At 41.9% G+C, this 16199-nt stretch overlaps 1 protein-coding gene across 2 annotated transcripts; it reads left to right on the top strand.

Moving 5' to 3' along the window:
• Positions 1-982: 982 nt before the first annotated feature.
• galnt3 (UDP-N-acetyl-alpha-D-galactosamine:polypeptide N-acetylgalactosaminyltransferase 3 (GalNAc-T3)) lies at positions 983-15752 on the top strand. 2 transcript variants are annotated; one of them, XM_072685100.1, is made up of 11 exons: positions 983-1114; positions 2902-3514; positions 5033-5205; positions 6005-6154; positions 6927-7161; positions 7343-7460; positions 8562-8762; positions 10413-10544; positions 11002-11103; positions 12002-12154; positions 14710-15752. In XM_072685100.1, the coding sequence occupies exons 2-11, from the start codon at positions 3015-3017 to the stop codon at positions 14821-14823; spliced, it is 1878 nt and encodes a 625-aa protein (XP_072541201.1). In that variant the 5' UTR covers positions 983-1114; positions 2902-3014; the 3' UTR covers positions 14824-15752. The 2 variants fall into 2 exon arrangements, with proteins under 2 accessions (XP_072541201.1, XP_072541200.1); XM_072685099.1 differs by lacking the exon at positions 983-1114 and adding an exon at positions 1687-2270.
• Positions 15753-16199: the final 447 nt, after the last annotated feature.

Raw genomic sequence — 16199 nt, 5'->3', positions numbered from 1 at the left:
TTATATGAAATATTGTGCATCATGCAAAACCTCCAAAACAGCAGGAAGGAAGGAGGGAACCTTTAAATGGAAGCTTTTAGTCCAGGTCATTTTTGCAGCATTTCTATTGGTCTGTTCTTCTTGACATTTTGACACAAAGGTACGAACAACTGACAGATCCAAATAATGTAAAAAAAAAAGAGTGCACATGGTGCATTATTTATATATATATATATATATATATATATATATATAATCTCTATAATATCTCAGATTCCTTAAGGTGGAGGAATCAGTGCTACATCAAATTTCCAAACTTTCTACATTCTCTTGCATCCTACTACAGAATGAAACTGCAAAATATACCTGAAAACCACCAGAGACTACCTGAAGAGACACAAGCGGAAGCTTTTGGGATAGCTTACAGGCCCCTGACTGGAATATCATAGACCTTAAACAAGCTGTGCATTCAAAACGACCCAAGAATATCTCAGAACTAGAGGCCTTCTGCAAAGTAGAGTGGAGAAAGGGTGTGTAGACCATGTTAGGTGCCCTAACTTTGGCACAGACCACAGTGATCTAATTTGTTCATGTATGTATTTATGGTCTGTTACTTTAGGAGACACTAACCTCTTCTTTGGATCCCGAGGCATCCACTTTTCATTCAGCTTTTAGAGCTTCTTGTGTGGGCGAAAAGCTCTGTGTTTGGCGGGTGTTCCACGGTGTAGTCTGTGATCTGTAGCTGAGTTATTTCAGCATCTTTTTGCTTTCATTCAGAGAACAAAAATAACATCAGTTTTCATGGCACGTTTGTTCAGAGAGGACCAGCGTGTTACTACTTTCTTAATTGCGCATCAGCTGCACCTCCCCAACTCTGCTTGCTCAGTGAAAAGCCAGTAAAGGCTGAGGGGGGAGTCACGGTAGATTTGAGGCTAGCACCCCTTCTTGGCAAACGATGTTCGCCTGTAGCTGAGGATTCAAAGCCACCCCGCTGCTCTTTCTCTCTCTGATGGCCATCGTGTCCGCGTTCTTGCCTTTACCCCCGCAAGCGACCAACACTTCATGAGTTCCGTGTGCACGGTGACACGGCAAACGCCACCATGGTGGATTAAAAGAAACTTTAGCGAGTGTGACGGTAAGTTTCTTGTCATGGTTTATGTCGCGTTTAGGGTGAAGTGTGAAGGGTTGAAGTCTCGCTTTAGTGTTTTTACCCTTTTCACTTTGTTGTCGTTGAGAATGTCAGTCATCGCGGTTGCTAAGAGATTCGGACCTCCGTGAGAGAGCTGCTAACGACCAAGTGTTTCTACAGTTCGCGTGTTGTTAGTGAATAAAGGTGACCGTTTCACTGGTTTGGGGGTCGTTAAACCTCATGTTCTAGGTGTTGTGGCAGTGTGTGTGTGTGTGTGTGTGTGTGTGTTTAAGTGTTTGTATTGTTCGTAGTTCCCCACTTTACATTCATTAAGATTTCTCACCGCTAGTTTGAGGGAGCCTGAATGAGTTTTTTCCCCCACCCGTTTTCAGACAAGCCCCGCCTTCTGAGCTATGATTGGTTAGTTTCACCCGAGTTCTGCTCTGTTATTGGCTAGGGCTTCATACAGCGGTGGCACTGCTTGTGAATATGAGCCGGTAGCCAATCGTGTCGTAGAAGTCGGAATAAGGGCGTTAAAAAAAGGACTGCTGTCTGTTTCCCAGCGGCGGCGGCAGCAGCAGCAGCGGCGGCAGCTTTCAGTGAGTGAAAGCGCCTCAGTTTAACTTTACTCTGCACTCCTGTTAGCTCACACTGCCGCTGACTGACGTCTGTAACACAGTCCCCGTGTCCACTATGGGAAAGTCCCCGAGAGCCACGAATAATTTAGTCTAATTTTTAAAGTGTTTTTTTTTTCTTGTCTTTTTTTTGTGTCTTTATTTCTTCCTTCGTCCCTATTTTTTAGGTTTAACATTAGGATTCTCATATTAATTCCGATACGATGCTTTAGTGGTTTCACTCACAAGGCTACACACTGCAGGGACGACTTGGCATGGATGGGTTGCTGCGGGCGGCGTCTAATGCGCATGCGTGGCAGGAGTTTGTTTCCACCCTCTACCTGAGAGTAGCGCACCTGGATCCAACGAGACGGAAGTAGTGAGTCGAGATTACCTGAAGCCCACTGTGGGACTTTTCGTGGACGTTTCGTCCCAGGTTCTGGGTCAGTCGGACTTCTGCTTGGAATAACACTTGGGGCTTTAGCTCGATGAAATTCTGGATTAGTCATGTTTGTACTGGCACACAGCACGTTTCGACAGTAGTGCGGGTAAGTCTTTGGCATGGCAGTGCCGGAGTGTCTCATGCTGACCCTTCTGGCTAATGCTGACAAGTTGGAGGTCTCAGCTGCCCCTCTGCTGAAAGTCTCAGACTTTGTTCTGAGCTCCAAGCCTGACAACGTCGGTTTAAATCACTGCACTGATTTAATATAGACTACCATATGCTTCGCAAAGTACAGAGACCTCCAGGATCTCAAATGTTATTGTGAATAGATTTTTCCACTGGTTAAATTGACATGTTGTAATTTTGGGAAGTGAGTAACCTTCATGGCAAATTCCTAGAGGATGCATAAAAAACACAATGTGCTCGTGAAAACATTTTCTCTCCTAGAGAATCATTTCCCAGCCACCCTAAAAAGCTCTTAAATATCAATGAAAATGTTTATATTGGATAACCTAGCTGTTGGAACCGGGAGTAAACTGAGTATAAGGTTTTTCCTCTCCGAAGCTTCCACTCAGAAGTGTTTAAATTGGGTTTGCTTTGGAGATTACAATGTTCTTAGAGCTGTAATTGAGTAGTGGCTTTAAGGTTGTGATTACAGTGAAGATCATATTTGTCATTGCTTTTCTTCCTTCTTTCTTCCTTTTCTTTCTTTTTTCTTTTTTTTTTTCTTGTTACAGGTTCTTCAGTCAGGGATGTTACTCACAGGGTGTGTGTCAGGTGAAGCTTTATCTGCAACAGTTTAAACACACACACACACACACGCCTCTGTGTTCTTTCCCACCACAGAAGGATGACTGTGCTCCGCAGGCTGCTGCGCAGGCGCTTGCATCCATGGAAGCTTGCCATGGTGGCCCTGGTGTTTGTGACGTTTTTGTTCCTGATGCAGAGAGAGGTGGTCAGTCAGGGCCCGCAGGAGGAGGAGCCGTGGCTGAAGGGGATCGTGGGGAAACGGGACGCCGTGCTGGGCATGGTAATGGGGGCGGTGAATAACTTCAGGGATGCCATGCCAAAGATGCAGATTAGGGCCCCTGTCAGGCAGCAGGAGAGCGGGGGCAGCCAGCCGTGTCTGTCCGGCTACTACACGGCTGCTGAGCTGAGACCTGCGCTGGAAAGACCCCCGCAAAACCCAAGCGCCCCGGGGGCCTCGGGAAAGCCCTTTCACACGGAGAACCTGAGCCCAGAGGAGCAGAAAGAGAAGGAGCAAGGAGAGGAGAAACACTGCTTTAACCTGTTCGCTAGTGACCGCATCTCACTCAGCAGAGACCTTGGCCCGGATACCAGACCTCCAGAGTATGTAGCCCAATATCAGCAAGATACAAAGCCGTAATTTGACAAAAAAAAAATCATGCTTATATTATTTTTCAATGACCCTTGTGGCACTGTTGTGTACAAATGGAGAAATGTACATCACATACTTAAAACAGTAGTAGCATATATATCATATCATATTATATATATATAATATTATATAGTATCATATTTAGGCAATTATAGTGCCCATTGTGGTATAAGAGTGTCCTGCCTTGTCCGAAAGCACATGAGCCAGTCCAATTTGAGATTGCTTAACAACTTGACAATCAACAAATGGATGCTTTAGGCAAGTTTGTACAGTTGGTGAACTATAAACATGTGTTACTTGTTACCAGCGTCCGCTCCATCAGACTCTAGCTACTATGAAATTAAAGAAACAAAGCTCAGAGACTAAACATGTCCTAATTAAGTACATTTAAAGTAATTGTGAAAATCTCTGTTTTTGTTTTGTCAGACAATCACTTTAAGCACTAATGAACTTATTGAACTTCTGTATACCAGTGTTTAAATAGCTTTGTGGCCTTAGTTTTAATTACTGTGATGCACACTGTCATGAGTGATTTTTAAGTGTCGGAGAAAGTTACACTCAAAGCGTCCCTTTATGAGCTATACTAAAGCTACAAATAGCCAGTGAGGGACCACAGTTTGTTATGAAGTGAAAAATGCCTAACATTCAGCTAAATCATCTCCTCATGAGCAATACTAAACCAAATAACCAGAGGGGATGCAAAATAACCTACTAAATGGAAATGCTACACTTCAATTAGTTTATAATGTCACATCTGGCATCTGTCTGGTTTTAATAGAAAACTAGGCTTATTTAGTCTGATTTTGATTTGATTTGGAAACACTGCATATTCCACTTGGCTTGTGTATAAATTTGTAAGTCAGTCGAGCACTATGTAAGACCATGTGATTAGTGGTCGACTTAAAAGTGCATCGCCATCTAGTGGTGCAGTGATGTAATTTGAGGTGGCTATCAAATCTCATTCTAATCATGACAAACCTAACCCCCCAAAAAAGTGTGGAAGGACCACCATTTAAACAGAAAGGATAAAATACATATTTTCAGCAGATGGAGAAACTGAAATCCAAACATACCATGTAGCTTTGGCTGCTACTGTTACATAATACTGCTCTGAAAAACCACAGACGGACTATTTCCTGAGACATTGTTTCGGCATGTCTGCCCAGTTAATGTGGCTGATTGAAGAGAGAAAGACGAGAGGTGGAAGAGGTTGAGTTTTATTTGGCTAATTAAACGAGTCTGGTCCTGTCCTCGTTATTTAGACTGGGCGATTCACAGAGCACCAAGCCCAATTTTATTGTTCTTCTCTGTCTTCAAGCACGTTGGTCATCCACTGCACCACAGGTTTTTCACGGCTGCGTTGACCTTATGGTTGAATGGCTAGCATTTATGGCTGTGGAAGAATGGCAGGGATCTCGCTTGCTCCATCTCTCATCAACAATGTTCCATGTCTCTTTCTCTCTCCCCAGATGTATAGAGCAGACATTCCGGCGCTGCCCGCCCTTGCCGACCACAAGTGTGATCATCGTCTTCCACAACGAGGCATGGAGCACGTTATTGCGGACGGTCTACAGCGTACTCCACAGCTCTCCTGCTCTGCTTCTCAAGGAGGTCATCCTGGTGGATGACGCCAGCACAGACGGTAACTAGTCTTCAGAGTCCCAGGCCTGCAGACCACCCTGGTGTTTCACTGAATTCTGCTTTCAGTCAGGTGGCTCACTGCGCAGCCCTCCAGCTGGGCTTTGGAGACAATCTTGGGGCCCTTGCTCATGAAGGGCTGTAGAGCAGAAAGTAGAACCGCTTGTGAAAGTTCTTCTTCAGGGAGCAGTGGCCATGGGGGTGTTTAGCTGGAGACCGATGCCTTGAGCCTTGCACTCTGTAGGCTTCTCTCAATCACCTGAAAGGAACCCCAGTGACAAGATATAGTCCTAAAAGTAATCCTTAGGCTAAAGACTCAGGGAGAGCACAGACAGGGCCTGGCAGATTACCACAGAGAGAGTGAAGGCTTTCTGCTAGATTTTGGAGCATTGCTGTAAAGATTTAATTGCGTTTAGTGACAGGAGCATCAGGGGGGTCAGAATGTTGGATGCTCACCCCACCTCATTCCCAACTCCCCCTACTAATACCAGATTTGTGTCACCATAATTCTAGAGAAAACAATTCCACTGCTCCACAGATCAATGCTTGGGGGGGTTGTACACCTCTAGGCCATGCCTGGCATTAGGCATGGTGCCAATAGGCTCATGTTTATCTGCTCCAGAGTGTCCTGTCCTTAGTATTTGTCTACAGGGACAACACAAGCTGTGTGTGTGCATTTGCACATCTGTGTCAGATGTGTGTGTGTGTGTGTGTGTGTCCCAATACTTTTGTCTATGTAGTGTATCTAAGAATAGTAACACAGGGTGTCCTTGACTTCTAAAATGATATATCCTTTACTACAGGGCGACTGAAGGAAGAGTTGGACGAATACCTAAAGCAGCTACACATTGTGCGTGTAGTGCGACAGCTCGAGAGGAAAGGCCTCATCACTGCTCGTCTGCTGGGAGCTTCCGTTGCCACTGGCGACACGCTCACCTTCTTGGACGCCCACTGTGAGTGCAGATGTCTGAGTCAACGTGAGCTTAGGGCTCTCAAGGTCACACTGCAGTTCACACACTGATCCACTCCCATACTGTAGTTTCCAGCATGTTCAGCCACACACCACTGCAGGGCTCATACTCGATCAAAACAAACAGCCATCTCAGCTGTGGTCAGTGATTGTTTTGCGGTGTGGCTTCACCCACTGCTTCGGCTGTTGCCAATAGATCAGAGATAGAAGCTTGTCTGTTGCTGCACAGTTTGTGTTGGTCATCCTCTAGTCCTTCATGAATGCTAGTCCTTCATCACTGCAGTGCTGAGAATGACCCACCACCCAATTTATACCTGCTCTGCAATGGTGCTGTGGGGTCCTGACCACTGTAGAACAAGGTGAAAGGAGGCTATTTATTTATAGTGGTATGGATTTGCCAATATGACAAACGTTACTAAGAAAGAAATGACCCCTGTCCCATGGAAGCATGTACACAAATGAAAGCTATTGTCCTAACAAAAACGCAGTTTTCATTCTTGTAAACCCCAAGCTTCCACCCCACAGGGTTAAATACTTACACACCCATGAGGTGCCATTTCTTACTGTAAGAAAGTGATCTGCAGAGTTGGATTACATTCTGCATTGCCATTTAATCATTGATGGTTCATCGAAGCAGTAAATTGTAATCGATTATTTTTACAACCAGTAATTGAGTAATTAAAGTAATCAGTTCAGCTCTACACCTCTAGTCAGCTCTAGTCCTATTTATTTTTTAACATGCTCTGTTTGTGTAGGTGAATGTTTCCATGGGTGGCTGGAGCCTTTGCTGGCCAGAATAGCAGAGAACTTCACAGCAGTGGTGAGCCCAGACATCACCACCATCGACCTGAACACATTTGAGTTCATGAAGCCTTCGCCGTATGGGCAGAATCATAACCGGGGCAACTTTGACTGGGGCTTGTCTTTTGGCTGGGAGAGTCTGCCCGATCACGAAAAACAGAGACGCAAAGACGAGACCTACCCCATCAAGTAAGATACTATAAGGAAAGATACTGTATAGATACTATACCGGTCTTGCATAATATTTTGTCTTATGTCTTCTCTTGTTTATGGTTTAGAACTTTTACAAATGCCATTTAGTAAAAGGTTGCTTATGTTTAAACTTATATAAATGAGCCTTTTTAATATAGTCTCTTTCTGTACTGTGCAGAACACCAGCATTTGCTGGAGGGCTGTTTTCCATCTCTAAAGATTATTTCTACCACATTGGGAGCTATGACGAGGAGATGGAGATCTGGGGAGGAGAGAATATTGAAATGTCTTTCAGGGTAAGAGAGAGACGTTTACAATCTGCTGTGATGTTGTCTGTTGTTTTTAACAGAGAGCGGGTCATTTCAGTTAATAATTTATGAAATGTAGAATGTCATTATCACATCTGATGATCATTACACATTAATGTGACACTTATTTGTACAGGGTTACAAATGCAGTAAAAAATGAATAAAATAATATTGTAGTTCATTGCCAAAGTACAGTATACACAATATGCAATTATGCTTTTGTACACCACCATAATGAGTTTGAAATGAAACATGTAGATAAAGTGTAGACTTCCAGCTTTAATTCAAGAGGTTTGACAATAATATTGCATTAACCATTTAGGAGTTTTATCATAGTCCCCATATTATTATTATTATTATTATTATTATTATTATTATTAGACAGTTGACTGAGAACCTGTTGGTTTCATGGCCAGGTGTGCTTTATTCCCTAGTTCTTATAATTTGCATCTGTTAGGCTGAAAGACAACAAAAAGCAAGACAAATCAGTATAAAAAGCATTCAGTATAATCCTGTCAAACATTGTGAAGGTACTTTTATTGTTGCCAGTGGGTAACTGTAACTGGGCTACTGGTGTTTCTGATAGAAGTACCAGGAGGAATGCTGAAGTATATAGAGCTATACTTTCTGCTCCGATTTTGTTAAATGCTGCAAAACTGATGGTTCTTCATAGTAGAGATGGATAATGACCCATAAAGTACAGCAGGAGCGACCCAAGGAACCCAACTTATGTAGTGTTTTAAATTAAATGACATGACCTCAACCTAGTTAAACCAGTTACTTTGGTGTGATGCATGAAAGAGGAATTGTGAACTTTTTGTGACGAGCTTTTTGTGAATTGTGACGTATAGCATGTGCTATGGCTCCAAATCCAACAAAGCAACATAATGGATAAATGTACTGCTAATTGTAATGATTCCACTCGTAGTTCTGCAGATTCAAAGCTGAAATGTTTGGGAATTCCCTGGCATTTTTTAAATACCAATGAGAAAACCTCTGTCTTCACTTCATTGTTCAAAAATTTAAAGTGTTTTCAATAGCATCCCAAATATTCTTGATGGGTTCCTTCTTTTTCTGCTCTATCTGCAGGTGTGGCAGTGTGGGGGTCAGCTGGAGATCATTCCCTGTTCTATCGTGGGCCATGTGTTTCGCACCAAGAGCCCTCACACCTTCCCCAAGGGCACGCAGGTGATTGCCCGCAACCAGGTGCGACTGGCTGAGGTCTGGATGGACGACTATAAAGAGATTTTCTACCGCAGGAACCAGCAGGCCGCACAGATGGCTAAAGAGGTAAAGCTGTGTTTCTAAGCGTTTAGTCCTGTTTCCAGTTGCCATTAGCCATGCACCAGTGTCTACAACCAGCACACTCCCAGAGTTGAATTGAAACTCAGGAACAGTAAAGTTTGTCTAGGTCAATTCACAATACTGAAGGATCTTTCAGTAGTTCCTTTCTATTAGCATTTTTATTAATGCTCATATCATCAGCTGTGAATATAGGGCTGTTTTGAGATTTTAAACTCCAGTAATAATTAATTGTGCTAACCTTCTGCAAGTGTAAGCTGCTGTTATTGGAAGCAAAACATTGGCTTTAATGCTCTTGTTTATATAGCTATGTTATTATTTGAATAACTACTAGAGGCCAGCCTAAAACTGCTCATAAAACTCTGGCTGTGAAATGAATGTGTGTATTTAGGATGAGTTTTCCAGACACGGGTTAGGCCAACATGTAGACTAAAAGTGATTTTCAATGAGGCAGCATAGATCTTAAAAAAAAAAAAAACTGAATTAATTGTGTGCCTTAAAGGCCCATAACATTTGTGTGAATAACTGCGGACAAATAGAGAAAGGCATGCTTAGCTTGCTTTTTATGCTCGTTATTCTTCTTGGTTGTATTGCTGTGTTTCAGACTTATAGTGTTTTCATTATGACTGGTTTTGAGCTGAAATGGTATGAAACACAATGAAAGTCTGAAGAGAGATCCTCCAAAAGAACACTATTTTGAGTCCACCCTCTGTTAGGCCACTCAAGCCTACATTGTTTGTGCCTGTCTGATCTGAACTGAGCTGATGCTGAGTTATTTATTAAGTATATTGGTTCACACTGCATGCTTAACACCAAGTCTTGGTGGTTGCTGAGCACTGCCTCTCTGGAATGTTGTAGCAATGATTGCCTGAAACAGTGTGGTGTAGGACATTTTCCCAGCAGTGCTTTCGTCTGACTGTCATTAATATGTCCCTCAGGCCAGAGAGAGGGAAGGGTGGTTGTAGAGTTTTGAGCCCCTTCATTTAATCGCTCACAAATTCTTTTGGTCTGTAGTTACCCTGAGAGCTTTTACTAAGCATGCAGAATGAAAGGTAATACTGTGTATACAGTATTTAATTTTATTACTTCATGTTTATTTGTCTGCCCCTTATTTAACCAGGAAAGTCCCAAATATTTAAAGGTATTGATGGCATAGATAGATATAATGTGCAACCTAATACTTGGTGAATTCTGGATATTTACTTAATAAGACTTGATTAGTTTAGTTTTTGTAATATTGTTTTTGTCCTAATGCACTTGTTAAGCAATCACTTGCCTTTTGTTCTGTCTTTATTCAAAATTGTGGCTGCATATTTGCTGTGGAAAAATGCTTGGTCATTTAGCAACGTTGAGTTGGTTTTAAAGGCACCTTGCCAGATTCCCAACCTGAAGCCAAGCCAAGACATACTGCTCTTTCATGGCCCCAACCACAGAAATCCCTTACCCCATTCACAATATGTAGCCAAGTCCATAACCTGAGAGGAAAGACTTTTTAAAAGCGATTCCACATTTGGCCTGTGGGCAGCCGGAATAGATGAGCTCCTCCTGGTTCAAAGGCTGCTTCTGACATGAGCGCCCACACCCCCGTCCACCACTCTCGCCCTCCTGGTTAATGGCAGTCTGGGGCTGTTTTCACAGAGATCCTTCGGAGACGTCTCCAAGCGCTTAGACCTCCGGGAGAGGCTACAGTGTAAAAGCTTCTCCTGGTATTTGAAGAACGTGTATCCTGAGGTCTTCATGCCTGATCTCAACCCACTGCAGTTTGGCGCAGTAAGTGTGTGTGTGTGTGTGTGTGTGTGTGTGTGTGTGTGTGTGTCTGTGTGTGTGCATAGTGTTGTGAATTCCTCTATTACTCTCTCAACCTGTCTCATTTTTCACTTTGCTCATTCTTTCCATCTTTTTGGTGATTTTTATTTATTTAATTTTTAGTCTCCTCTTGTGTCTCTCTCTCACACACTGTCTCTCCATTTCATTCTCTATTTCTACCCCCCCCCCCCATTCTTTTATTCTACTCTCATTTTTGTTCTTTTTTCCCTTCTCTCGTTTCCTACTCCTTTTTTGTCTTCCTCCCCCTTCCACCCTTCCAGACCACAGAATGTTGTCTGGCCACTGTGGTTCCCCGCTATGCCTCCCTCCCTGCAGAGGGTCTTAGAGAAATCATGGCTTCATGTTTAAACTGCTGGGACCTTATTGTTCTGCCTGTGAACACTTTTACTTTTCTCTTCAGATCAAGAATATAGGGAAGGACTCATGTCTGGATGCTGGAGAGAACAATGAAGGAGGCAAGACCCTCATCATGTACCCGTGCCATGGCATGGGTGGCAACCAGGTACCAACAGTTAGCTCTCTGTGACCAGTTAGTTCTCTGTGACAGTAAGCATTGTGTAAAATAGTTATTGGGTATTCACACTTTAACCACTTGAAACATAGTTGAGTCATTCCCTGCTTTTTAAGTTACCTCTAAATAAAGGGATGGGTATTTTTAGTCTGGAGATAGACAGTATATGTCCAAATATATCCAGACCTATGTGCAATGTGCACCGATCAGCCTCAACATTAGCACCTCTGACAGGTAAAGTAAAAATATTGATTATCTTCATCTACCGTGGGATCTGTCAAGGGATGGGATATATTAGTCGGTTCTTGAAGGTCCTTTAAGGATTAGAGCCACTTTAATGAGGGCCAAATTGGGATGGCTAGAAGACTGGGTCAAAGCATCTCCAACACAGATGAACCAGTGACCAGGCCATGGGCACCTAAGACTTATTGAAGTAATCCATGGGGGCCCCACCTCACAACTTAAATGACTTAAGGGCTCTGCTGTTAACATCTTTGTGCCAAATACCAAAACAAGACAACCATATTCACCATTTGTGTTTGGACACCGGGCAGTGCAGTGAACACACACTACACTAGTGTATGTGTGTGTTGGCACACATGCCTGGGGCGGCCAGTCACTGTGGCCCCCAGGGAGCAGAGAGGGTTAACGACACAAGGGTCCAAAACCCTGGGTTTTGGGCACTTTTTACAACACACCTTCAAAAGTCTTGTGGAGTCCATGCATCGAATGCTCAGATCTGTTGTTGCTGCACAAGGGGAACCTCCTTAATAAAATGGTGCTAATGTTATGGCTGATTGGGGGTAAGGAATATAATATGAGGTAAACTCTTGTCACTCAACCATTGTATGCTATGTCCTTTTTTTTACCCTCTCAAAATCTCTCACAGTATTTTGAATATTCAACGCACCATGAAATAAGACACAACATCCAGAAGGAGCTTTGCCTACATGGGAAGGATGGGGCAGTAAAACTAGAAGAATGTCAATATAAAGGCCACAACACCTTCGCTGGAGCTGAACAGAAATGGGAGCTGCGGGAGGTATTGAAAGTTTTAAGGGCTGCTAAGCCTTACAGTGTTTACTACTCTACAAGACTTATTACACTGCTACATTCTCAGAATGAGAGGGGTACATCTCTCCTAATAGCTGTACACATGAGCACAGTATATTGTTGCAGTCATATATGTATGGTAACATTTAATGACAAATTACAATTTTAGGAATTTCTTCACCTCTAAAAATACCATTTCAGTGATGAGGGTTTTTTTATGGCAGTGCCCCACCAGTTGGATTTAAAGCAAAATCTTTTCTGTAATAGTTTGCTTCAGAACCCTGCCCAAAACATGTCTAAGAACATTGCCGGGAACATGGAACCTGATGCTAAGCTCAAACTAAACAAAATACACAATGTCAGATTAGATTAGACAAAAGATTAGATCAATTAATTCCATATCTTGATCGGCAGAGTGACAACACCACATGTTTGACCCCGACCAAACATCACACAGGTCCTTGCTTGAGTTTGTAGGTGCTCAGGAAGCAGGGTCAAGTAACTGTCAGTCATGGTTGCAGGAGCTCTGTGAGATGCTGGTGATTCTGTGCTCAGAAAAGAAAAACGATACAAAGAAAATACAATTGTGGACCCATTCTTGGGTGTCACGAAGAGCACAGTATGGGCTGTCTATCCTTCAAAGAGAACTTGATGTAACATCATAGGTTTAAGGTTTGGTGTAAAAGAGAATAAGTGTGAGGAAAGTGGTTTTGGAAAACTGTCGTCAGTTTCGAAAAGTTTTTGGTCTAGGCGCTCTAGGTAAAACCAAGACAATGCATTGGTAGTCAAGAGCGGTCAAATGGCTGGAGTTCGGTGCTTCTAGGTATAAGTCAGACCAGCACAGCACTTCAAGGTCCGTTGTTTGCCATATTAAATAAACATATCCTGTTTTATTTAGCATAAAACAATACTCATGATTGGTTAGGTTGGGAGTGTGAGCGGTGTCAAAATTGGGCTGAATTCATGTAGTCTGACCCCGGCATTAGACACAGTCCAATGGTGAAAAATGATTGACACTTGCATTAACACGCTAGCAGTGCTCCCGTAATAGATCATAGTTCTGTTGACACTTGCACTAGTTAAAAGGTTCATAGTAAATAGCAATAGCAGCTAAACGGTAGTTGTTTTACTCTTTCAACTAACACCCATGATGGTGACAATGCTTTTATTTTTTTATTTTTTTTTTATTTTTTTCGAAATGATCATTTACAGAAAAAATGTATAGTTCTGTGAATTGTTTGCCCTTTTCATCTACTATTTCACCACTATTTTATCTGTTTTTACATATTTGTCACACGTAGTGGTTTTAGACCCTCATATAACTTATGCCACCTTTAGCAGCTACTCTTTGCACTGTCATTGTTTCATGACTGAAGCTCAAGCTTAGTTCAGATCATGGAAACAGCAGAGCATCACCACACCATCACACTACCACCACCATGTTTGACGCTTTCCACAATAAGAATATCATACTATTTTTGCTTAATGCCAGATGTAATGAGACCCCTTCAAAAGGTTTAGATTGGTTTTTGGGTTTTAGCAGTGTTTTTCCTGCTTGCATTTTCCTAAGCATGCCATTGTATTTTTAATGGTGGAATGATGAACACTGACCTTATCCAAGGGAAATAAAGCCCTACAGGTCTTTTTGTGTTCTTTTGTGATTGCATGAACGAGTCTGAAACGAGTGCAGGAATTCAAGTAGTCCGACCACTTCCGGGGAAGATTCACCACTTCTCTAAATTTGATAAATAATATCCATTAGGTGTGACATGCAAAAAAAGATATCAGGAGGGAGGGAAATACAGAATTGTGTAGCACTGCTAGAAACTGTTGATTAGAGAGGCCACGATGGGCCGTGCTCTCTCTATGGGTGTGTAGATGGCACCCTCTGTCTTCATCACTCTCAAGTGATGTTGGCCATTGCAGACCCAGCACTTTCCCCCGAGCATGCTGGCTGTCCAGCAGTGCTACATCTGTGGCAGGTTGAAAAGAGGCGGGGGCTAGGAGGAGTTAAATATGGGTGGGTTAATTGGCAGTACCAAACTGGGGGGGAAAAGGTAAAAATTTGATATAGAAAAAGGTATCATTAAATAAGTTATGCTTCAAAATGACTTGGGATAAAATATGTAATATGTTGACTTCCATTGAATTTGGAATTTTGGAGAGGGTGACCATAGAAAAAAGTATTATTTTAGATGATCCTGCAACATTCCTGTAGCACTCTCTTATAGTAATGCAAAGTACTTCTGTAGTATCATGTTGTATGTTCTAGTACATTTTAATTTTTTTACATTAAGATGGTGTTCTTGTATAAACTCCTACAGTTAGACTGTAGATCTATTCTCATACTTTAATGGACTTTCATAAGCTTGAGTCTAATATATGAATTATCAAGAAAAGTCCCACTCTACATCAAGTATGTAAGAAAAGCTTGTCTTTTCTTGTATGTCTGTGAGATGTTTTTCTGATATTGACTTTCATACTGGTTTCCAGTATGCTGCTGCTGCTAATTGCCTCTCTCTCTTTCTCTGTTTGGCGCTATAGGATCAGCTGTTTTATAACGTGGCCTGGAAGTTATGTCTCAGCGCTCGCTATGAAAACCCCTCTCTTGTCACCTGCAACTCAGCAGACCGATACCAACTGTGGCTCTTTACCTGAGAGGACGTGCCAGCGAGACACACACACACTTCACACAATAGTTGCTGAACGGCAGAACCAGAGAGTTTTAATTTATTTTTATATGTGAAGTTACTGCTGCTGGAAGTAGTATGCATACAGTACACACACACCACACAAAAGACGACAGAGCACCTTCCGGAAGGATGCTGAAAATGGACAGGGAAGCACAAAGTGAAGATTTCTGAACAATCAATCTGATTCCCAACTTTTCTTTTTCTTCTTCCTTTGTGTTGCTGGAAGGGCTGTTACCGTTCCTTCAGAACAAAACCTTATCATGACCAGAACAGAGGCCTTTAAAATGTTCTCATCTCAAGAACCATGGACATTTGAATGCACCAAAGACTTTATAAGAGTATTTATAAGTCCAGATTTCACTAAGTGCAATTTCTCTTTTCCCATATGCACTAGAAATGATTCCCTGATACGAGTCCTGTTTAAATTCCAGACTGTAGGTATATTTAGGATATTTTCACCCTCCTGGCCAAACATTTTCGTGATTAAGACATCTGATGTTTCTTGGTTTTATATGAATTGAGTTGGTTTTATATGAAACACTGTAACTTTCTGAGCCCAATGAACTTTATGTTCACATGCTCATGACACATTTGTGTAGTTTGTTACATGAATTGATCAATTGGAAGCTCTTTTTTAATATGAAGAATGTTATATTTAATAATTCCATATGTAGTTCTGTTAAAACTAAGAGTGCCTTTTTTTTTACTGGCAATAAGGACCATTTGTAGGTTGTCTTTTCCAGCAGAAGAGGGCACTGTGCACAAAGCTTTGTGTCTGTATTTCACTTGAAACATGCCCGTCATTGGTGCAACACAACAGATCAAAAACTGCAGTGTCATTTAAGCCCTTTTTTCTGTAAGAAAATAATAATATTAAACACATTTTTAACTTTTTGTGGGCTTGGCAAGTTTGATGACTTATTCAGATTAAACTGCATTTGGTACTGTGAAGCCAATAGACAGGATTGGATGTGTATTGTCCTCAAAATATCTATATATGAGGACAATACATATCAAATACTTTCTTTTGGCTTCACAGACAACACTAGCTGAATATACAAATATTCTACTTGGTAGTTTTTCTATTAGAAGTCTAATAAAAGAAGTGATCTATGATAACTACTATAGGAATTTAGCTGTTAGGATCTTACAGGCAGTCAATTCAGACAATTACTCCAGACAGTCCAACAAGAATATTACACAGATATGATTATAGACGAATTACACAGCGCTATAAAATCTAAATCTATCATATTTTATAGATCATCTCCCTCAAGGGCACACTGTAATAGCCATGTAATACACATTTATTTATCAGAATCATAACACGAGAAGGTCGCC

The sequence above is a fragment of the Salminus brasiliensis genome, chromosome 8 (genome assembly GCF_030463535.1).
Source record: "Salminus brasiliensis chromosome 8, fSalBra1.hap2, whole genome shotgun sequence".
Lineage (NCBI taxonomy): Eukaryota > Metazoa > Chordata > Actinopteri > Characiformes > Bryconidae > Salminus > Salminus brasiliensis.
This window is presented reverse-complemented; position numbering and strand designations above follow the sequence as displayed.